Genomic DNA, 22,308 nt, shown 5'->3' on the forward strand with positions numbered 1-22,308 from the left:
ATGTATAGTAAAAGAAGTGTTTCTCTACAACCACACAATCTGATTTTCATCAACAGGACTCTTATGAAAACAAAACATTTATGAACAGTGTTGTTTTTGGGGAGTGTAATATTTGACAGACAGAAACGTAACTGAGCATCCCTTTTGAACTGAAGCTGCCATTCCAGTGTTTGCCCTATTTTTGCTTCTAATTCTGATTTGTTTTCCTAATTCTGTTTTTTTTCCCCCCTAGGAGCAAATCAACAAGTGACGTCAGTGAAGAACCTGTGTTGGTCAGACGGCTGTCTCAGTATGAAGCTCTCGAGAAATACCGCGAGCAGGTCAAGCAGAGCGATGATATGTGGCAGGATGTGAGTGTGACACCCAAATGGAAAGAGACAGGAGGGGCGGGGGGGAAATGGACAGAACGGCAATCAGATGACTATAACCCACATTTTTTAATTTTTTGTTTACAATTTAACCATGTTTTTAAAATGTCAGCAATACATACAATGGAATTTACTTCGAGGACCTTTTTGTGACCCTTTTTGGGTAATCAAAAGACCACATGCTTCACAGGGAGTCCACATCCAAGCCATTGAACTTTATTCATAGAGTGTTTTAAGGTCAACACAGGGGACCAAACCTGTTTGGGTGGGTCTTTGAACTCATGTTCATTCTTGTAGGACCTAAGCAAATGGAAAAACCGGCGTAAGAGTGTCAACTCTGACATTGTTAAAAAGAAAGAAGAGAGGGAGATGGTGGAACAGGTCACATCCGGCGGCAGCACCAGAAGGCCCAAGACCTACAAAGAGATGCAAGATGAGAGGTAGGAGGGCAATACACACTCTGGCCACAGCAGTAGGTACTTCTCAAATGAAATCCTCTCGCTCCTTACTACCTTTTCATCATCCCTTGGCTCAACAGGGAGAACAGGCGAAGCAGCAGCATCGGCAGCCGCATGGGGTCGCTCAGTTTTGACAATGACAACGATGTATTTGAGAACCCGAAACCCCGTCCTCGAGACAGCATAAGTAGGAGCTACACTGTGGATACTTTTTATCACTCATCTGGCTCATCCGAGTCTGCTCAGAAAGAGGACAAGCCCCCAGAGGTCCCGCTCAGGTCCACGAAGCAGGGGTCTGATGCCGTAGATGCTCCTGGCGTGACCACGGCTCGCGGTTCCTTTCACAGACTCAAACCTTCCGAAGCCACGTCCTCCCTCAGGAGTTCAGTCTTTAAAAGCACAACCAAAACAGAGGAGATCTCACGACCTCCGAAAGCCTCACAAAAGGTGCCTGAGCCAAAGAGCCCAGTCAAGGTGCAGCCCCCTTCTTCTGCTGCCATCTACAAACCATCGCTGCAAAGCAAGACAGAAGCCAATGCTGCAACGGTTTCTCGGATATCCGCCTCTCTGCCTAGAAGCTACCAGAGATCGGATAGTGCGCGACTGTCATCAGTCATCACGCCGAGACCTTTCGGGACCCAGCTATCCCGTGTCGGCTCACTTAACCGGACCGTCACAGTGAGTCCAGAACCCTTATACCCATTACCGTTTCCCATCAAAATCCAGTGGTACCTCATATCCAACCAGAATCTGTTACTCCAAATGTTTCAACTTTGGGGTTATTAAAACGTCGAAGTGGCACTGTAGTTCATGTGCAATTTGTTGTTCGTCACAAATTGCGTTAGCAGAAGGGTGTAACAGGTAGGATGTGCAATATTCATTCTTTGTCGGCATATCTTTGTCCAACAGTCACACGAGTACAACAGTCGCATCAATGGCAACGCTGCTATTTCCAAAAACTCCTCGGTGCCGAGTCGCTATCACCAGTTCATGACCGCCGAAGATGAGGCCGAGTCACAGTCGAGCCCCGTCCAAAGCAGCGAGGATGACGATGACACACCAGAGGAGACCACGGTGAAGAGTGTCACCTCCACGTCAAGCGTCTCATCCCGCACAGTTGAGATCAAAAGAGAAGTTTTAGCCACCGAACCCAGCAAGGTATTCCCGCACTGCCCTCATTTGGGATGGGGTGTCAAAATCAGCCCTGCTTTGAAATTTGAAAATGACTGGTAGACCATTTTACGATAACTACTGAAATGTTTCCTGATTTGACATTTGATTGAGTACTGGAATTGCTTCAATGCTGACAAGAAGTCTGATTTCGGCTCGGGCTGCCATACTTATGATACATTGAACCTTATTTTTGTTATTTACCGGTATCTTGACTCTCGTGTGACTGGCTCTTTCCAGGAAAGTACGTGCGAGATGCGGATCAGCCTCAACCAGAAGCCCAACAGCAGTCGCGACTTTGGCTTTGATGTGGCATGGGACTCTAGCGGGGCTCACGTCAAGGCCATCCAACCAGGTATTGGCAAGAAGCATTGGAAATCCTCACAACTTTCATATAAAATTGATGGCACTTTCACACTGTGGTTACCTGGTTGGTAACATGCAGAACATAAATAATGCAATAGTGTAAACTAACTACATATGCATGACTTCTTCCGAGGAGGACATTACATAAAATTATTGAGAATCACTGGCCTAGCATCGGGCGGCCCGGTAGTCCAGTGGTTAGCACGTCGGCTTCACAGTGCAGAGGTACCGGGTTCGATTCCAGCTCCGGCCTCCCTGTGTGGAGTTTGCATGTTCTCCCCGGGCCTGCGTGGGTTTTCTCCGGGTGCTCCGGTTTCCTCCCACATTCCAAAAACATGCATGTCAGGCTGATTGGACGCTCTAAATTGTCCCTAGGTCTGAGTGTGGGCGTGGATGGTTGTTCGTCTCTGTGTGCCCTGCGATTGGCTGGCAACTGATTCAGGGTGTCCCCCGCCTACTGCCCGGAGATGGCTGGGATAGGCTCCAGCACCCCCCGCGACCCTAGTGAGGATCAAGCGGTTCGGAAAATGGATGGATGGATGGCCTAGCATCATGTTGAGACAATTAGATACCGTGCAGTGGAAAAAGTTATGTATGGCTCCTGTTTATCAGCGTGTTTTCTAGTCCACTACAGTTAAGACCTATGTAGGGCAGCATGTTTCTGGGACTGCTCTTCCGTCCCTGAGCGTCCCTTCTTGACTGAGACTTCCCCATCCACGCAATGTTTATCAAGTTAGCGTCACACATGGTTTTTAAATTCAACTTGCATCCTGTCTGATTCTCATCCAGTCCTGTTGTATTTTCTCCCACAGGCAGCCCAGCTGAAATGTTCCAGTTGCAGGCTGGGGACGAGGTGCTGACAGTAAATGGCCAACGGGTGGCAGACATGAGCTACCTGGATTGGAAGGCCAGCATGGACCGGGCTCTGCAGGAGGGCAGTTTGGTGATGGACATAAGGCGCTATGGCAAGAGCAGTGAGTCATCCGCAGTGCGTGTGTGGAGGTGTGTGAGTGTGTGTGTCGGCCAAATTTAGACCATCTAATCAATATACAAACTGTAAAGACAAACGTATTGGAACACCACCAGAATTGAAAATGGAAGAAATTCCTGACCACCATTGCAGCTGCAACAGCTTCCACTCTTTGCGTGTGGAGATTTTTGTCCATTCATCCAGAGGTTTGTACGTGAAAACATTTCCACACTGAACTGATCCAAGCATACCATTGCGTCGGCCTGACCCAAATGGTTTCCTTGAAGATGGAACTCAACTCAACTCAACTGTAGTTATCGAGCATTTTAAAACAACCACCGCTGTATCCAAAGTGCTGTACATGGAGCAAAAATAATTCATTCAACAACAAACAGTAAAACAATAAATTAAGAACAAAGACAGTAGAAAGCACAAAAACAGCAAAACTAAAAGTCAAGTCTCGTGCTGAGTCAAAAGCCAACTGTCCAAAATGTCACAACAAAATACGATTTAGTATGGCAAATAGCCCTGATTGATTTATATGGTACATTTACGTGTAGACAAATGACCATTCACACTCAATTCACTCCTATGGATTTATCCATCCATCCATGAATCCATGCATTTTCTGATCTGCTTATACTCATAAGGGTTGCTGGAGGGCTGGAGCCTATCCCAGCTGTCTTCTGGCAGTAGTTGGATTGCACGCTGAACTGGTTGCCAGCCAATTGCAAGTCACAGTCACATAAAGAGAAATACCCACTCCCACTCGCAATCACACTTAGGGACAATTTCAAATGTTCCATTAACCTGCCATGCATATTTTTGGAATGTGGGAGGAAACCGGAGCACCCAGAGAAAACCCACGCAACATGCAAACTCCACACAGGAAGGCCGGAGCCGGAATCTAAACCTGCATCTCTGTGCTGTGACATGGATGTGCTAACCAGTCGCCCACCGTGCTACCCGCAATGGATTTATGTTTTGTTGAATGTGGCAGGAAGCCGTAGTACCCACAGCAAACCCAAGCAAACACGGAGAGAACATGCAAACTATGCACAGGAAAGTCGGACTACAGATTGTAACCTCAAACCTCAATACATTTTTGCATTCATGGCCCCCTTTCTGTGTGATATCACAACGGATGCTCTTAATTTCCACATTGTATATCAAAAAGTCTACCTTATTGGGCCAAATTGTGTGTGTGTGTGTGTGTGTGCGTGTGTGTGTGTGTGTGTGTGTGTGTGTGTGCGTGTGCGTGTGTGTCAGTTAATGAGGCATTAAGGCGGTCGCATTCCTGCACTGACATTGTCACTCGCACTCCTCAGTATGGTAAACGATTGTGACACTCTAAATTGGTGCATAAAGTGTTTGTTGAATCATGCGTGAATGATCCCATGACAGCACTGTGGGAGGAGGCGTGAGGTGTCTCCATTCTTGTGACTATTGACTTTTGTTTCCTCCATGAATATTTTCTTGCATTCATCCACTCGGTGGTTTCTCAATTTTTGTGGTCCCTTTTTCTTATCCGCTCTCACACCTAACTGTTTCCCTCGTGGTGGTAGCAACTCAACTCTGGTCCACTTTTTTCCCCACGGTGTTGGTCTGGCAGGGTATGTTAGTGTCATGCGACTTGTGTGAGAAATTGTGAAAGTGAAACAAGTGTGGCCCACACTGATGGGCGGACCTTGACTATGTTTGAACAAATCACATCATAGTGCCCGCCCGTTTCAAAATGATGCAATCAGCGGTGTCCAATATGACACCAATGAAAAAGTAGATGGCAATTAATGACCGTTATTTTGAAGCCGAAACACAAATGCATACAATGGGAATCTCAGCATAACTTAACCTAACCAAGAAGCCTCCCAAAAACCCAAATCATAACGTGTGGTACACAGAAGGGAAAACAGGCAGGAAGACAAAAGTAATTGCTGTAACATAAGAGTAAACAAAAGAGTGAGTTTGCAGGAGATTTCCATTTTATTTAGTTTAAATCTGATCTGATTTTCTCATCAACATTTTTAAGTGCTTTACTCATTTATGGACATTGGATACAAACATCTATTTTATTTTTACTTGGATTATCTTTGTCTGAGATTTAGATCTGTTTGATGATGTTAAACATTAAAGAGGGGAAATTTGCAAAAAATAAAATAATTTGAGAAGAGGGCATGTACTTATTCACTGTGCTGCACTTAAAAAAGGTGTCATGAACAAACAAATGTGCCAATGGAAGAAAAAAAAATTAAAACGTCTGCACCCACGTTAGCTCATTGGTTTGAAGACACAATATATGGTGTTTGTCTGCCGAGTGTCTTATTCCAAACTGTTTGTGGGTGAATGACAGCTGTCATAAGCTTCATGGCTGAGGAAGGTGGTTTCTCTGTCCCGTCCCCTATGCTGCTTTCTGTAACACTCATCCCTTGCTACTCTCTGGCGAATTCCTTAGTCTTTGGCTTACTAGTTGCCACGAAAACACAGCGATTAAAAACAAAAAAATAAATGTAAACATGTTGCTATATTGTCTGCATACAGACTGGGACAGAGATCCATCTTCCCCGCTATTCAAAGGCCATAAGACCATCAATCTGACCACTAGGGATCATCCCATACTTGTAGGTTTCCCCGATGCCGGTGGTGCCATGCTAGATTTCACTTCGCTCACTGACACATCTGCCAAGGCCGCCAGCCACTCGCTCGTGGTAAGTGGACTGCCAAATGCTCACAGTTATTTGTCTGCCAGATTTTTTAACCAAAGGAGTACCTTTGCGCAGGATGTGGCTTCCAATGGCATCGCTGGTGGTTACCCCAAAGTGTCCATGATGACTCAAGGTAAGGACATGCAACCAATGAAGTCATGGTGACATATTAGGAGTATATTATGTCTTGTTTTTCCCCTGATTAAACCTTATCTCTCCCATCTCATGTGTAGAATCAGAGCCCATTTCTATGATAAACTTAAAACGGAGATCAGAGTTTTTTGAAAAAGGTAACAAAAACATGTTCTAATCAAGGTTTGTGGCTTTTTTTTTGGTTTTGTTTTTTTATGCTTCTATCTCATGCAACAATTTCTCAGACTTGAGGTGATTTGCTTTGCACGCTTTGAAAAGGGAGTCCTATCTGGATGTGTTTTGGGCCCGCATTTTTACCTTGTCCGGTTCCAGAGGTCGTTCTTTCCTTCTTCAGCTGTCTCAGAATCAAGGGTCAATGTGCTGGTTTGCCTCTGTGGTAGGCACAGCCTGGACCTCAGCACCACTACGTGGAGGCCATAATGTTCAAGCATTGGAGGGACTCGTGACTTTCACATTTGGGGCATGTTAAGGGACGACACCTCAAATACAATTTTATCTTCATTACAGAAAAATGAATGGGAAGCTTCTTTGAAAAAAATGTTACAGTTTTACAATGAGGGTGAAATTGAAAAGTTTCGTAAAAAATAGATGTATACATTTTTCATCAAGTGGAAATATTTTTGGTCAGTTTTCAATTCATGATATAATAAAAATGACAAATTTGAGACTAAAATGAAGAAAAATATTTTAAAATGAATGGTTACTTTTACATTGATATTAAATGAACAAAATGCATCTTGTATTGTGAAATAAATGGCCGATATTTATTTTGAGGAGAAAAATGAACACTTTTTAATGGCAACATTTACCACTGATTGTAAAATTAAAAGTTTTTGTTTTTGCTAACATTTTGTAATTTGGGTACAAAAAAAGAGCTGAACAGTATGTTCGACCCAAAAGCAAACTCTTCTCACTTTTGTGGTGATTATGCTGTGGTTTTTTCCCATTGTCTATTTTGATATTCATATATAAAGCGTGCACTTTTTTAATTTGCTATGCACACTGAGCGTATACTCCTGCCACACTCTCAGCATGTTGAACCTTCTTCACTTCCTCTTCTGCATGCCAATCATTCTCTTCTTAATTTTCCCCATTCCCAACAATGGATCTCTGATGTCCATCAATGTTTGATGTATATCGACTGATGCTGAGTGGAGAGAATCAATAAGTCTGAATGGGCCATACGCGATATTTGTTTGTTTCTCATAGCTTGTTATTCTCATTGTTACTTTTCATGATCAGTCAGTGCTTGACTGAGCAATAAAAGGTAAATAAGCCTGTCAGCAACCCGTTAAATTGGGAGCTGGCTTCCAGGGTGCCTTGAATTAATCTTCCATGGTGCATGACACAAATATTGACTGGATGGTTTTGTCTTTTTTTTTTCTTTTTTTTTTTTTAAGGAGCAGCAGACTCTGCCATGCCAGATGTAAGTACCACCATCAGTGCATTGACATTATTATACATGACTGTATTTCCTCAAATAACGGGCGTCACTCAGTTCGTTGCCGTAAATGAGATCGCTCTTTTTGTAGCATATGCACCGAATATCGTGTACAGATTTTTAAGGAGCTTTATCCTCTCCATCCTCAGATACCCGTTCCTCCAATCACAGCATCTTTGACTCGTTGGTCTTGGGATCCAGAAGAGGAGCGCAGGAGACAGGAGAAGTGGCAGAAGGAGCAGGAGCGCCAACTACAGGTACATTTAAAACTGGAAGACAAATGATTTAAGGTGTGGAAATGTCAATGTTATTGTTTTGTCATATAGGAGAAATATAAGCGTGACCAGGAGAAATTGCAGGAGGAATGGACAAAGGCCCAGCAGGAGATCTCCAGCAGTTTTCCACAATCCGAGGTACCACATCACTGCTGAAGTACATTATATTCTAACATTATAGTCATTGTATTGGTGCTATCCAATGCTCTAATTTTGAGTCTTTTTTGATAGGAAAAAAGATGACAAATTATCTGAAAAAAGAAAAGAAACAGTAACGTTCACTAAAGTTCCTGATATAGGATTTTTAATGTTTGTTACAAGGGAGTGCAACTTTAAAGTTTTAGCGTTCCTCCAATTGAACCTCATGAAAACAATGTGGACTGGTAATGTGGACGCCAACACCAAAAAACACACTAGACCAAAAAAATTCCCTTTTTCATTTAGACTTGTTCCACCATCTTATCATCCCCTCATAGGAAGTAAAGAAATATTTTGTTGTGATGTGGTTCCTCTTCCTCTTCATGTGTTCAATCATGCCTCTTTTCGGTGTCTCGTGCAGCCTGTGGGCTCAACCCTCGCCTACCGGGAGCTGCAGCAGGAGCGAGAGAGGCTGGAGCTAGAGAGGAAGAGGAGGGACGAGGAGGAGGAGCAGAAGCGCATGAAGCTGGAGATGGAGAGGAAGCTGAGAGAGGAGGAGTTTGAGCGCCAAAGGCAGGAGATGAGGAGGCGGGAGGAAGAACTCGAACGAGAGAGACAGGAAATAGATAGGAAGAGGAGGGAGCAGGAGCAAGAGCTGGAGCGCCAAAGGCAGGAGATGAGGAGGAGGGAGGAGGAGCTGGAGCGTCAAAGGCAGCAGGAGGTGGAGAAAAGGAGGAGGGAGGGAGAGCTAGAACGCCTGAAGCTGGAGGAGGAGAGGAGGAAGAAGGAAGCGGAGGAGGAGCGCCAAAGGCAGGCGGAAGAGGAGAGGAGGAGGATCAGGGAGAAGGAGGAAGAGGAGGAGAGGAGGAAGAGGGAAGAGGAGGATCTTCTGTGGCAGAGGAGGAGGGAGGCAGAGAAGGAGGAGCTGAGGAGGAGGCTGGCGGCTGCGGACGAGCAGCAGTGGCAAGAGAGACGCCACACCTTCGAGGAGCAACGGTCATTATGTTTTCATTATGTTCAGATCAATCAATTATAAATACATGAATACATAACAATCTTCGGGGATGGTTGTTTACAAATCAATCACTCAGGTAAAAAGAAAAAGTTTAAAAAAATATTGTTATTGTATAGTTACATTTACACTAGACATAAAGGTAATTTTCAAACAAAAAAAGTGTTGAAAATTACGCTTTAAATGTTGAAAAAGTAAAAAAAGTACAAGAAAAGCGCCAGTATTATTGATATGATATATGTAAAGCACATAGCAGACAAATTGAATATTTGACAGAGGGCAAGGAAGTTTTCATGTCACTAAAATGCAAAAAAAAAAAAAAAAAGGAAATGCTAAATTTGGATGAAAATAAAATATCTAAATAAAAGATAATATACCTACCAGATGTGTGTATGTGTATATATATTTTATATATATATATATATATATATATATAATATCTACAGTATATACTGTATATATGGACAGAGAGAGAGAGAGAAAATCAAATCATGTCAATGAAAGTAAAAAAGGTACCGGTAAGCAACAATAACATGCAAACGAATATAATGTCAAATCCAGATAAAACAATCAGGGAGCTTTCAAAAACTTAACATAATAAATTATGAGAAAAATTGCAAAAGGCACAGTGACATTAAGTTTGCAATTGAACCCAACATCAAATATACATGTAAAAAATACAAGTCCTTGATAGTTGTCAAACAAGACAAGTGCAAAAAGGGTCATTTAAGACAAGTTTACAAATAAACGTAAAGACGTGGAAAAAAAAGTGTGTAATTTTGCAAACACATTTTTTTTATTGTGTGTTTTTTTTGTTTGTTTGTTTTACAGGGCTAAATCGCTTGACAATGAAGAAAGACTTCCGAGCAGCGGTCAGTGAAATACAATTACAATTATACCACATTCTGTGACCCTTTAATAGACTCCACTGAGCCAGTGAGGCACACGTAAACCTCACTTGTACGCCGCCGCCATAGGTGTGTTTGTGTATCGGTCCAGCGTGGCCCACTGGTTGCTGGAGGAGCAGGCCAAGAGCACACGCGACAAAGTGGCACACGGTCAAAGGGCCATAAGCGAACTGGAAAAGCAGAGGAGGAATCTCCTCAATGCCAAGAGATACAGGGAGCCTGAGAGAGGTTGGGTCCGGCCCCACCGCAATCTATGCCTCTGATCGGCCTCTGAATCGAAACATTCCAATCAGCCTTCGAATCCATCCATCCATCCATTTTCCGAACCGCTTGATCCTCACTAGGGTTGCGGGGGGTGCTGGAGCCTATCCCAGCCGTCTTCGGGCAGTAGGCGGGGACACCCTGAATCAGATGCCAGCCAATCGCAGGGCACACAGAGACGAACAACCATTCACGCCCACACTCACACCTAGGGACAATTTAGAGCGTCCAATCAGCCTGCCATGCATGTTTTTGGAATGTGGGAGGAAACCGGAGCACCCGGAGAAAACCCACGCAGGCCCGGGGAGAACATGCAAACTCCACACAGGGAGGCCGGAGACGAATCAGACGATCCAAATCAGAATTGATGATCAAATCTGACTTGCAAATCTCAGAATCAACATTCAGGATGCTTTAATATCTTTTGATTGAACTGAAACCAGATCATGGATACACGTGAACGCTTTAATCCAGCACACCAAATGCAAAGAACTGTCATCTTGTTTGGATTTCTGCCAGCCGTATTGGTAGATCAAGAAATGACAAAAATTAACACATGATAATGTTAGCTATGTTGCTGCTGTAATATACCGTATTGGCCCGAATATAAGACGGCCCTGATTATAAGACGACCCCCTCTTTTTCAAGACTCAAGTTTGAAAAAAGACTTTTTGAACACCAAATTATTTTTTATACAGAAAATAATTACAGTACATCTGAAACAAATGATTATAACAATATATTTGAGTGAAAAAGCATGTTATTTTCATTCAGATCTTAATATCTGAACATTTAAATATGTAAACTAAAGTGCAATCACATTCGTAAATGAATGGCTTCTGTTTTATGAAATGTAAATTACATCATAACTTCTCCTCAGCTGCCGGTTAACCTGTCAACCGATCTTTGACCCACTTTTCTCCAGATTGTCGCTACGTTTCTCCATTTTCTGTTATCTATTCTATTATTTTCTTCTCTTTTCTTTCTTACCACTATTTTTTATTTTTCTTCTTCATGCTCCCGCTATTTTTATTTTTATTCTTTGTGACAGGGGTTCACTTTGGCCTGGGGAGTCAAGTCCAGCATTCGCTTCAATGATATCTGGCGCCATCTAGCGTCGTGAATGGGTATAATGTCTAGACCCCGAATATAAGACACCCCCATTTTTTCCGTCTTATTTCAATGCAAAAAACACCATCTTATATGCGAGCCAATACGGTACTCCATAAGCCTGCGGCTCACCGAGCAATATGGCTAGGATGCGACTCATCTGTCGCTCCGTATGCGGGGTTGTGGCACTCGTTTTCATGAGTCGGCCACTCGCACTGTCTGTCCCCTTTGTGGTTTTTGTCCTCATCGATGATGTCCGGCTTTTCATTGTTTGATGGCAGTGATGGGTGGTGATGTGGTCGACGCAAAGTTCGCGCAGCCGCCATCGCAGGCGGAGCTCCAACGCCAGCAGCTCCTGAACGACATGAGGAAGAAAACAAACTTGCTGACGGACAGCAGCTGGATCCGCCAACGATCCGCCACCACCCCTGGCCACGACGACCTGCCATCAACACGCAGGTATGTCAAGCGGCCTGGTTGCCGGTGCTGCTGGTGTGGTCTCGCTAACACCGAGGTGTGCAGGTTGTGGGTTTCAGTGCTGGGTTAACTGGCAAAATTGGGCGTGGGCTTGGCTTTGTAGGGGCGGCTCTCTTGACCACCTGGATAAACCCCTCAACTCCTGGCGTTCGTCGTGGGCCCCCAGGAGCGAGTCTTATATTCCAAACTACTCCAGGCCTCACTCTGCTATCTATGGCAGCGCTCCCCTTTTCGGCGGCGGGCCACCGGGGGCGGGGTCCGGTGCGAGCTCCCAACCCCCCTCCTTCCGGGGCCCGGCGGCGGGAACGACCCCTTGGTCTCGACAATCGGCGTCCCCTTTGCCATCTTCTGTGTCTCCCACCACCTCTTCAGAACCTGGTCCTGACGCAGGTGGTCAGCGGCAGCGCAGCAGGTAGACTGGGACTTTGCTGGTGTACCGGGTCTCAACAGAGGTGATGGTGCAGCTTGAATGGGAGTGCTGGCTAAAGCTTTAGTGTTTTTTTGCAAAGAGCTCTACTTGTTTTTTTGGCAGCCACTTGAAAGCCTGCAAATGTTTCTTTTTTTATTTTGTTTGCAAAAATATATAAGTTTATCATGTAGTTCACTTTTTTAATGTGTTTAAAAGGCACGTCCACTCCATTTGGAAAGTTGACCTCTTTCATGCACTATGTAACCTGATCACATGATAAGCTGTCCACTGTAGTGACCGCTGTCCCTGAAAGGGTTCAAATATCATCCAACGCGCTTTCCAAGTGTGTGTGCTTCTATACTTCCAAGCTGTGCGTTATGTGATGCAGGTCAGTGAGCGGTAAGAAAGTGTGCACCTTGTGTGACACGGCGCTGGGAAAAGGAGCAGCCATGATCATCGAGTCCCTTGGGCTCTGTTATCATTTGAACTGTTTTAAGGTGAGACCTTCACACCTTCTGACGAGTTCACGATTCTCTTTATCTTGAAAGTCCCGGAAAAAGTACATTTCAAAGTGAGTCCTGATTGCCCTTTCCACTTGATTGACATCAATGATCAGCATCATTTCAAGTGACCAAATATTTATATCCACCTAAATTCATCAAACATCATCTCATGTTTCATTTGTGTTTGTTTGGGGGTTTTTTTTATGTCTGTCTGAGCTTGTTGCCGTTCTTGCTTTTACAATCTAGTTGACATTTCAGAAAAATTAATTCACCTGTTGCTGAACCTAACCATTAAGGAATCAATATTACCAAATGTATTGCTATATATTGAATATTACCGGTACTTAGAATTTTATTGTTATGGTGATGATGATGATGATGATGAAAAAGCTGATGCGCAAGAGACAAAAAAGGGAAGATTCTGAATCAGTGCAAAAAAAAAAAAAATCAAGATAACTTAACTTGCATCTCTAGTTAAAATATTCAGTAAAAATGTCGTGTTCCATTTTGACGAAGAAAGTTGAGAGAATTTTGCTATCCATTGGGTAGTGTGTCACTTACATAGTTAGCTCCACTATTTGATAAGTCAGTAACTTCATTGGTCAGTAAATTAGTTGGTTAGTACCTGACATAGTCAGTCGAACAGTTGTTTGGTTGGTTGGCTAGTCAGTCAGTTCGCCAGTCTGGATATTGGTTGGTCGGTTATTAGGATTTTTTAAAAAAAAATCAAAATTACTGATTAATTGCTGAAATGTAATGATGTTTGAACAATCAACTTTGTGTTCGTTTCCAGTGCATCGACTGCAAGTCGGTCCTCGGGGGATCGGAAGCCGGGGCGGAAGTCCGAATCCGAAACAAACAGCTCTACTGTAACTCCTGCTACATGCGATTCAAAAGTTAGTCCGACCGCCTTGTTTTCTTTTAGTCCACTCGTTGCAATTCATTTTCGGGGTTGTAGTTGTGCCAGTCAATCATCAGCGAGTTAGTTAACTTTCGTTGAGTTAGGTTGTGTGTTACTTAAAATGATTACAAATTTGCACTGTGAATCGTGCCAAGTAACAAGGGCCCAGGTCCCACAAGTGACATTGCTGCACCTGCGCGAGAGCTACAATTTCATAGTTTTGTGCCGTGTCTTCCAGCTGGCCAGCCCACGCCGATGTGACTTGTGGGTCCTCCAGAAGATCGACGACGAGACCACGGTCAACAGCAACCCGTGATGCCCCCACCTCACCTGGCGCCAAATGGCCAACTTCTACATCTTCATTCTTGAGATTTTAATAATTTGTGCTGTTTTTTTTTCTTTTTAAGTGGGTAAGACCGGTGTGTGTTTAATGTGCAAGATGTGAAATCTTACAGCTGTAGAAAGGGTTCGTCTTCTGCATACATTTGGTTACTGCGGGGATGGGAAAAACCAAAGCCTGTGGGTTCATATGCAGCCACGGTGAACGTTAATTCTCTCATAATAAATATCGTATTTTTTCATAAATGCAACTGCATTTGGCACTTCGAGAAAAAAATGCTCCTCAATCTTACTACCACATCTTCCTTTTAATTATTATTTTTATGAAAACTAGTGGTGTTCAGTTTTCATCCACCTACTTATGTGCCTTTATTTCTGCCACAGGGAAAAGTCATTAGGATGACTATTATCGTTATCTAGACTGTATTTAATAAGACGGAATATTACACGGGTTGTGAAGAATATATATGTGATGATGGCACAGAAATTTGTAAATAAAGACTTCAACGCTGATCTTGGAAAGGTGTGACTGCGGTGTTGCATTCCAGGTGTTTCGGTGGAATTTCAATGAGGCAATTGGTCACACCCATTTGATTCCACAAGCGGCGTTCTGTGACGCTTTTGACAAGTCATCTCCACAAATCGTGTTAATCCCGCCATCGGAGCTGTTACCCGAGATCCAATTTGCAATGAGCGTTGATTGAAGATTTTTACGCCTGCCTCACTTGCTTCCTCGACAAAGCGGTTGGAAATTGTCCTTGTCGTTGTGTAATTGAGAAGAGGACTGGAATGGAAATGAGTCAGAAGGAGGGGGCAGTGAGGGTTGTGGGGGGGTGGTGGAAATTGGCTCTGTCAGTCTCACTGTGGAAACGTCTCAAATTCTTCTGTCCTCCACTTTGGATTTTTCTTGGCGCTCTGCAGCGGGAGAGATTTTAAATCTGACTGCTTGGAAAACAAACTCAACCTCAATTGTGTCCTGGATGGGGAATATGAACCCAAACAGGACACTTTTTCCCCCATCTACTATGACATTGGAATGTTCTGGAGTTGATTTTTACCAACTTGTTGGAAAATGCAGTTCCTCCCAAGGACCTGCACTGTATAATGTATGCATCATTATGAACCACATACATTTATAATGACAAATATACAAGATATTGCCAAGAAAATATATGCGCCTGACAATTCAAAACTTGAGTTGCTCCACAATGGGAGACCATTTCGACTTCCAGTAGCTTTTGGGGAAGAAACGAGAGAACAACCAATTTGTCTGACCTCGGCTACCTGATAGATTTTCAGGCCTAAATGACACAAAATCAATAGTCATAATTTCAGGACTTTACAATCATAATATTGAGTCGTAATTATTGAATGAACATGGTATGGTGCTGTATGTGGAGGGTTTTTGTTGTTGTTGTTGTTGTTGCCGTAGCTTAAACTCACCAATAGGTGGTACTGCGGATCCAAGTCAAAAAAATGCCAGACTAGTGTTTGGACACTCATTTCCGACATGTCAAGGAAGTATTAGTCATGACTTAACATGTCAATTCGGAGAAAATGCGCTTTATTATTATTTGGGATCCCCCGTTAGCTGTCATAAATTGACAGCTACTCTTCTTGGGGTCCTTACCCGTACAATTTGTCACTATCAGGTCAACCACTTTGAGGACAGGATACATTTCAAGTAATTGACATAGATTTTCTCAAACTTTATTAGAGATGTTTTATGGTAAATTTTTAAACCTAATTCTTTTAAACACCAAAATGAAGGAACCGAATTGACTTATTAATTGTAAAATTACATTTTTAAAATGCAAATATGCAGTTTAATCATTTTCCTGTTGATATCCTTCCATTCCATTGACATTGATTCCGATTGAAAGTTTTATTGGTTCGACAATTGTCAAATTTGTGTGTGTGTGTGTGTGTGTGTGTTTAATCCTCAATTTATATATGCTCAATATGTGAGTTAGTGTAATGGCAAGGAAAGCACATTTTTGGGGTAGAATGTGTCTTTTTCTACATTCTTTGCACTGGAAAAGGATACTTTTTTTCCAATGAGCGGGCTTACCTTTTTGTCACGTCACACTAGTCACAGTAGAATGCTTTTTTGGGACTATTTTGAGAGGGAAATATTTAGTTCATTTCGGACTTTCAAATTGCCTTGTGGTGGATTTCATGCATCAAGGACACTGACTGAAAGGGTGTAAAAATCCAAAACAACTCAAAGAAGCATGAAATCACATTTTGAGGGCCCAGTTTGCTGTGTTGCTCTGAATCATGTTATTTGGGTGACTTCATTCTTGCCCTAATTATCCTGATGCTTTGATAATTAGTTATGTGACCTGTTACCATGTGAGTGTGCCAGTCATAAAGTCAATCGACCATGCAATGATTTAAAAGGAAAATAAAGCCCGGCGAAGGTCAACCTGTAAATGCCACTCTCTCTGGAGAACCACAGAATGTTTACCCCTGTTCTGGAACAAACATGTACCCAATTATTTTCTATGGCGGCTGTTCTAGCAATCAATTTGTTACCTTACAATCTTTATACCACCGTCACTAAGAGGAGAGAGCTGTCGAAATACGCCAGGGACAACCGACGCAAATCTGGAATATTCTCTGAGTTACGATGAAGTGAAGTGAAGAAGAAAACAGCTGCTATATAGACTTAACTCTTGCAGAGCCCACAAACTCCCCCTGCTTAAAATGACACATGAACTGTGGAAGCCCTAATATCTCATGAAACTAATTAGAGTTAGTGCTGTGGTCAGATGAAACCAAAGTCGAGCATCCTGGTACTGACTCACCCCAACGTATTTAGTATGGGAGATGAAAGAATTTGAGTGTGACCCCAAAAAACACAAGCCTCACACTTGAATACTGTAACTGTGATATCTCAGGTTGTGCATTCTATTCTATCACCAGGATTTTTGACTTTCCGCCTTGAGGTTTTTGACAATATTAATCTGACTTGCGCTTTTTTTGATTTGGTGGAGCACATGATTTAAAATTAATAGTGTTCTCAAAAGGATAAAAACGGGTGGATTTTACTGCAAACACAATATTAAACAGAAGACAGTGTTTAGACTAGTGGAGATGCATAGAACATAACACGATAGAGTTGCATTGCTCGTTCGAAAAATGAATTACATGCATCTGACTTGCAGTATGAGACCCTGTGGCCAGCCGCTGTCCACATTATTTATTTATTTTTTATTGTTTTTTTTGCTCCGGATATATTTTCACCAGCGGTCCTCCGGCGACGTGTTTGGCCACTGTCTCACGGCGGATGTAGCTGTTAGCAGTTAGCCAGCCTAGTTCATGGGCACAACGGTTGTTCATTATCAATACAAGGGTCAACTTCAAATTAAAAGTGAAGCAATGCCTTACTTGGCTTTTCTTTGAAAGTATGAAGCAATTGGTCTGGCGCCTCTTTGACTTCAAATTGAGCAGCCTCAATTTTTCAGCCGCAAAAGCGCACTGAGATCATTGTCAACATCACCAGACTCAAAATCAACAGAGAAGTTGTTTGGCCAGAGATAATGTGAATAAGGTGCGGATCCATCCATCCATTTTCTCGAGCAAGTTTTACGAGGGCGCTGTAGCTTATCTCGGCTCACTTTTGGCAAGAGATGGAGTTCCGCTTGGACTGGTCACCAGCCAGTAGCAGGGCACATATTGACAAGTCTGTTAAGATCTATGCATAATTTAAACTCACTGAACATGACACTTTTTCACACGGTTGCTTCCCTTTATTCGCAGATTGGTATCCTTGAGGATAAATCATCATCAAATCCTTTTGCTGATTAACAGATAATCACTCCCCCTCTTGAGATATTGATCTGTGACCTTTTGAGGATCAGCACAGATCCGAGCAGTCACAAATAAAGGCCCCTCGCGCTAATCCCCGACACGCTAAAGGGCAACGCTACAAACGAGGCGAGGGGGCCATGTGACGGCTGTAGGCTGCGAAGCACTTAAAAAAATGAATAAATAAAACATCTTCTGGAGACAATCCATCGTCTTGATTCTCACACATCCGCTTTATGAGAGAGAAGGACACATTCGTTATCGGACACAAAACGGGACTCCTGTGGGCGCTACGCCAGTCTTAGGATGCAAAGCAGGCGCTTTGTTTTCAGCTTTAGCCCTCCGTAGGTGAGACATCGCTGCTGTTTGCTACGTGACCTTTAAAGCTCCCATTCATCGGTGTGAGTGCAGATACAAATGTTTTAGTTGGTGGCTCTGGACATAAGACCTGCGGATCACAAACAATACTTCTTCAGAAGATATAAAAGTAAGGACAAAATGTTGCCCTACATCTTAGTAAGATAAGATAAGATAAGATAAGATGACCTTTATTTGTCCCACACTGGGGAAATTTGCAGTCTACAGCAGCAAAATTGTGGGGGGGTAGAAAAGAAAAAAACTAAGTGTTGCATGCACAAAATAAATAAATGTTGTTGATTTGATTGAATTGATGATATTCAATTTATTTGTGTTTCCTAAGCAATTTAGCGCAGTTGCCAGTTTTTTGTGGAAAAAAAAAATTGTTGCTAAGTTAGGTGTGGATTTCTAACGGGAATTCACTGCTCTGAAGTTTAAGTTCCGGGGATGTTGAACATGTGTTTTATGAGTAGAAATATGTTCAAATAACATGACACTAAAAAAAACAACGAGTACTGCATACAAAGTGCTGTGCATGGAGTAAAAATTAGACAGAGACATTTAAAACAATAAATTAATAACATGAAAATAGTACACACTATAAAACACTTAAACAATGCCAAGTCTCATGCTGAGTCAAAAGCCATAGAATAAAAATGTGTTATACACGAGATAAAGTAACAATGACTGACTGACGGAATGACAGCGAGACAATGACGGGCGAGAGGCCCCGCCGCTCGTGAATGATGAATGACAAAATTTACTGATGCACCCAACTCTGATCATTATTAATAAAACGTCAATAATATATAGTTAGAAATCCTTAATACATTAAAGGGGAGATGATTAAAGAAAAAAACCCCATCAAACTTGGTTTGAAATATTCTGTGTTGGTTACATCTTTGTATATAGTGCACTACTTGGCTGAAACCAGCAGAGGTGCTGTTGCATCACGCTCATCAAATTTCTTGACTAAAAAACATGGCTCCTTCTTTAGACACTGGCATTGAGACAGAAGTCCGGAACATTCAGAGAGAAATCATCACAGCCGATTTAAAAATCAAAACAATCGGAAATCTTGTCATATATAGTCTCCTGACTCCCAGAATTGATTGTGCCGCCTTGACTGTGGAGAATCACCCACCTGGGGCAAGGAAATTAAGATGGCGGCCCATACGGCTTTATTGTGTCGACCTTCAGATACTTCCCCGGGAGCGCATAGAGCCTTCGGTTCGCTCTTTTGTGTTCACTCCATTCAGCGTCATTATCGCCCTCACAGCAGTGCGAATAGCCTTCCGTGGCCCATTATTTGCTGAGTTGTTAAGCGGCTTGTTTTGTTTGCACGGACATGGGGGCGCTCAGCTCGTGTCAATTTACGGATATGAAGTTTTTGTACGTAACTATTGAATGGAGGGTAAGTGGCGTCCCTGGAGACATGTGCATGGATGGCCATTTACTACTTTTCTTTGTTCGACTATACAGGGAAAATAAATTATCTAGTAATTGTTTTTTATTTTTTTGGATAAAGAGTGAACTCGGCATATTCTCGGTTCGGTATTCACAAATGTACCTCTTTGCGGATTTCTGGGGGAGACAACTGTATATTCTGCTATTTGCCCATTTTTGCGCTTAGGCCAAAGCAATAAAAACATGAAACAAAGAAGGAGGAGCTTCATTTCGACAAATATAATGCTTTGCCACCGTCTTGTGGCACCTGTAGGTAATTTTTACCCTTTTTAGGGAGTGTCAATTACTTGCAGTTTTTTAAGAGCTTAATGGTAGTTCTAAACAATTTTTTCATCCCTGCATGTTCCGAACTTTTGTTTTCATGCAAGTGTTGATATAGAGGAGGTGTTGTGTATGCATTGAACTCCACTTCTCATTGCTGACGCTGTGTTAGCCTGAGCACAGCAACAGTTTGACCCTGGAATAGATTATATGTGTTTCTGTTATTACCTTATGCGGTGTTGTGAAGTGTGAAGGCGGTTGATGTCGTGGAAAGAGAAGCTGAGCTCGTGTTTGGTGATTATGTGCTTCGAAGCTGTCCAAGCTGTTACTCTTTGTGTCCCTGCCTATCAGCTAATGTTAGCCTGATACGCTTCAGCTCACCTGTGACTCAGTGAGGATCATCAACATTATCATCATTGTGTTCACTTAAAATAAAAAATAAAAAAAATGTTAAATTGAGCTCACAACTTCAAGGCAACTAACTTCAATAAAATCAAAAGTTAGACAGGTGTGTGTTTTTGTGTGTGTGTGTGTTTTATTGTGTAGACGTGAATTGAGAGTTAATGGCTGTTTGTGCACATGAGTTTAGACTGGCTGGCGTCCAGTCCGGAATGTACATGGCGTCGATCCTGTGGGATTGGCTCTACATCACCATAATTAAAACCAGCAATCTAGAAAATTGATGGATGGATATTTAAGACGCTGTGCTCCCCAACCAGTCTTTGATTCACCAGTGTTGCTTATATGTGCCTTTTGAAATTACTTTCTTGAAACTTTGGACTGGCTAAGATGTCCTCGCAGTCAAGAGGTCCGCACTCATCTCAATTCAACTCAACTCAACTCAACTGTATTTATCGAGCACTTTCAAACAGCCATCGCTGCATCCAAAGTGCTGTACATGGAGCAACTAACATACAACAATAAAGCAAAAAATCAGTAACAAGGATGGTAAAAAGCACCAAACATCCTCATAGCGACATGTGAACTGTGACTGGGGAGGAAAAAAACCCCAAAACTTCAGCCACAACCCTCTTGATTGAATTCCACGTTTGGAGATTCCATACTGTATGTTCCCCTACAGACTTTATCTGGGTGACTTCTTCCTCCTCAGTCCCAGAGAACATGAGCCATCTGCTGTTTTCTTCCAGAGGGAATGAGCTGGCGAGCCCTCCGGGGTTCTTCCACATTTCTAGCTCCTGGGTGACTGCTTGTTTTGCTTGAATGACCTTCTTTCTAATTCACACATCCAAGGGTCTGTAGGGGGGACGGGAAATGGAATTCCCATAACTTTGCCTCTTGTGTCCTTAGTAATCAAATATTATAAAAATAACAGGATCTCAGACAGATCACTATTGCGTTTTTTAAATATATCACATGAAGAAGACAAATGTCTGTAGTAGGAGGAAATAATATTATTGGAGTCTTATGTTCCCCTTAAAATAAAACCATACTTAAAGTTCATTTCATTGAAGAGCAGTTAAAGATGTCATGTGAGATGTCAGCAAATCTCATGAGGCAAGTGTTTTGACTTCATTTTGTTTATGTGAGGTCACCACAGAAGGCATGCGATGCTATTCACTGAGTTTAGTGCAATGAAACAGACACAGCAACAAAATCAATACATATAACAGTCCTGGCTGCTCAGTGCAACAAACGCGGTGTTCAGTCTTAAGGTGGCTGTGTGAATGTGAGTCTCACCTCCTACAGAGGTTCAGTAATTTGTGCACTTGTCACCAAAAGAATTGCAATGTTACTGTGATATGAGTGAATTGACAAGACATTGCTGAGTTTGCTTTTTGTTGTGAGCCAAATTTGGAGTTCGAAGAGAACTTCACATATGATGCTTCTCAAGTCAAGAGGAAAGAAATGGAGCAAATAAAGTAAACTGTAATGTAATAATCATGATAGCAATGCAATGCCCTCAAATGTGGGCAAGGAGAGGCACACTTGCCGATGCACTTTCTGCTGTGTATTGAAACAGCCAAACCATCAAACACAAAAATCCAGATTGAGAGCAGACTAAGCATCAACCAACTAAGCAAAGCCAACTCCAGGTCTTGATGTCACTCATTAGGCCACGCTCATCATCCATTTTACGAATACTACAGTGCATACACCCATGAGTACGGTAGTAGATAGAGTAAATATATCGGTGCATCAAAATCGAATTTGTTTTGTGACCACTACATCAAAACCAGGGACCAAAATTCAGCCCAGGAATTATTCTTTGATTCTGTGGGTTGGGGGTTGAGGACGGCGGCTGAGCGCATGCAGCAAAATGGCGACCGTCATGCGGCAAACTTTACGTTCGGGAATCTCCCTTCCTGCCAAACAATCGTATCCAAAATCATCTTTTCCCCATTGAAATGAAAGCCCAGTTTTTTTCTAATCTGTTCCAGCCTTCCCTCCCAAAAAAAAAACATAAATGTAATAATGCATATTTTAACAG

The 22,308-nt window shown here is 42.5% G+C and overlaps 1 protein-coding gene across 6 annotated transcripts in view; it reads left to right on the forward strand.

Moving 5' to 3' along the window:
* Positions 1 to 14,483, forward strand: part of lmo7a (LIM domain 7a) — a 63,720-nt gene extending 49,237 nt beyond the window's left edge. For 2 of the 6 annotated variants that reach the window (XM_086123166.1, XM_086123169.1), the window contains 19 exons: positions 233 to 350; positions 666 to 808; positions 907 to 1,504; positions 1,736 to 1,984; positions 2,237 to 2,351; positions 3,175 to 3,336; positions 5,871 to 6,037; positions 6,110 to 6,167; positions 6,268 to 6,324; positions 7,588 to 7,613; positions 7,778 to 7,885; positions 7,955 to 8,041; positions 8,463 to 9,037; positions 9,885 to 9,925; positions 11,614 to 11,791; positions 11,913 to 12,221; positions 12,607 to 12,715; positions 13,515 to 13,617; positions 13,861 to 14,483. In XM_086123166.1, coding sequence (XP_085979292.1) covers positions 233 to 350; positions 666 to 808; positions 907 to 1,504; positions 1,736 to 1,984; positions 2,237 to 2,351; positions 3,175 to 3,336; positions 5,871 to 6,037; positions 6,110 to 6,167; positions 6,268 to 6,324; positions 7,588 to 7,613; positions 7,778 to 7,885; positions 7,955 to 8,041; positions 8,463 to 9,037; positions 9,885 to 9,925; positions 11,614 to 11,791; positions 11,913 to 12,221; positions 12,607 to 12,715; positions 13,515 to 13,617; positions 13,861 to 13,883 — 3,226 coding nt within the window. In that variant the 3' untranslated portion in view covers positions 13,884 to 14,483. Of the gene's footprint in view, positions 1 to 232; positions 351 to 665; positions 809 to 906; positions 1,505 to 1,735; positions 1,985 to 2,236; positions 2,352 to 3,174; positions 3,337 to 5,870; positions 6,038 to 6,109; positions 6,168 to 6,267; positions 6,325 to 7,587; positions 7,614 to 7,777; positions 7,886 to 7,954; positions 8,042 to 8,462; positions 9,038 to 9,884; positions 9,926 to 10,030; positions 10,190 to 11,613; positions 11,792 to 11,912; positions 12,222 to 12,606; positions 12,716 to 13,514; positions 13,618 to 13,860 lie in introns of all 6 variants that reach the window. The other 4 variants (XM_086123172.1, XM_086123167.1, XM_086123170.1 and 1 more) reach the window with 4 other exon arrangements.
* The last annotated feature ends 7,825 nt before the right edge of the window (positions 14,484 to 22,308 follow it).

This window comes from Hippocampus guttulatus, chromosome 11, assembly GCF_054856545.1.
Source record: "Hippocampus guttulatus isolate MCC_2025c chromosome 11, RoL_Hgut_1.0, whole genome shotgun sequence".
Taxonomy (NCBI): domain Eukaryota; kingdom Metazoa; phylum Chordata; class Actinopteri; order Syngnathiformes; family Syngnathidae; genus Hippocampus; species Hippocampus guttulatus.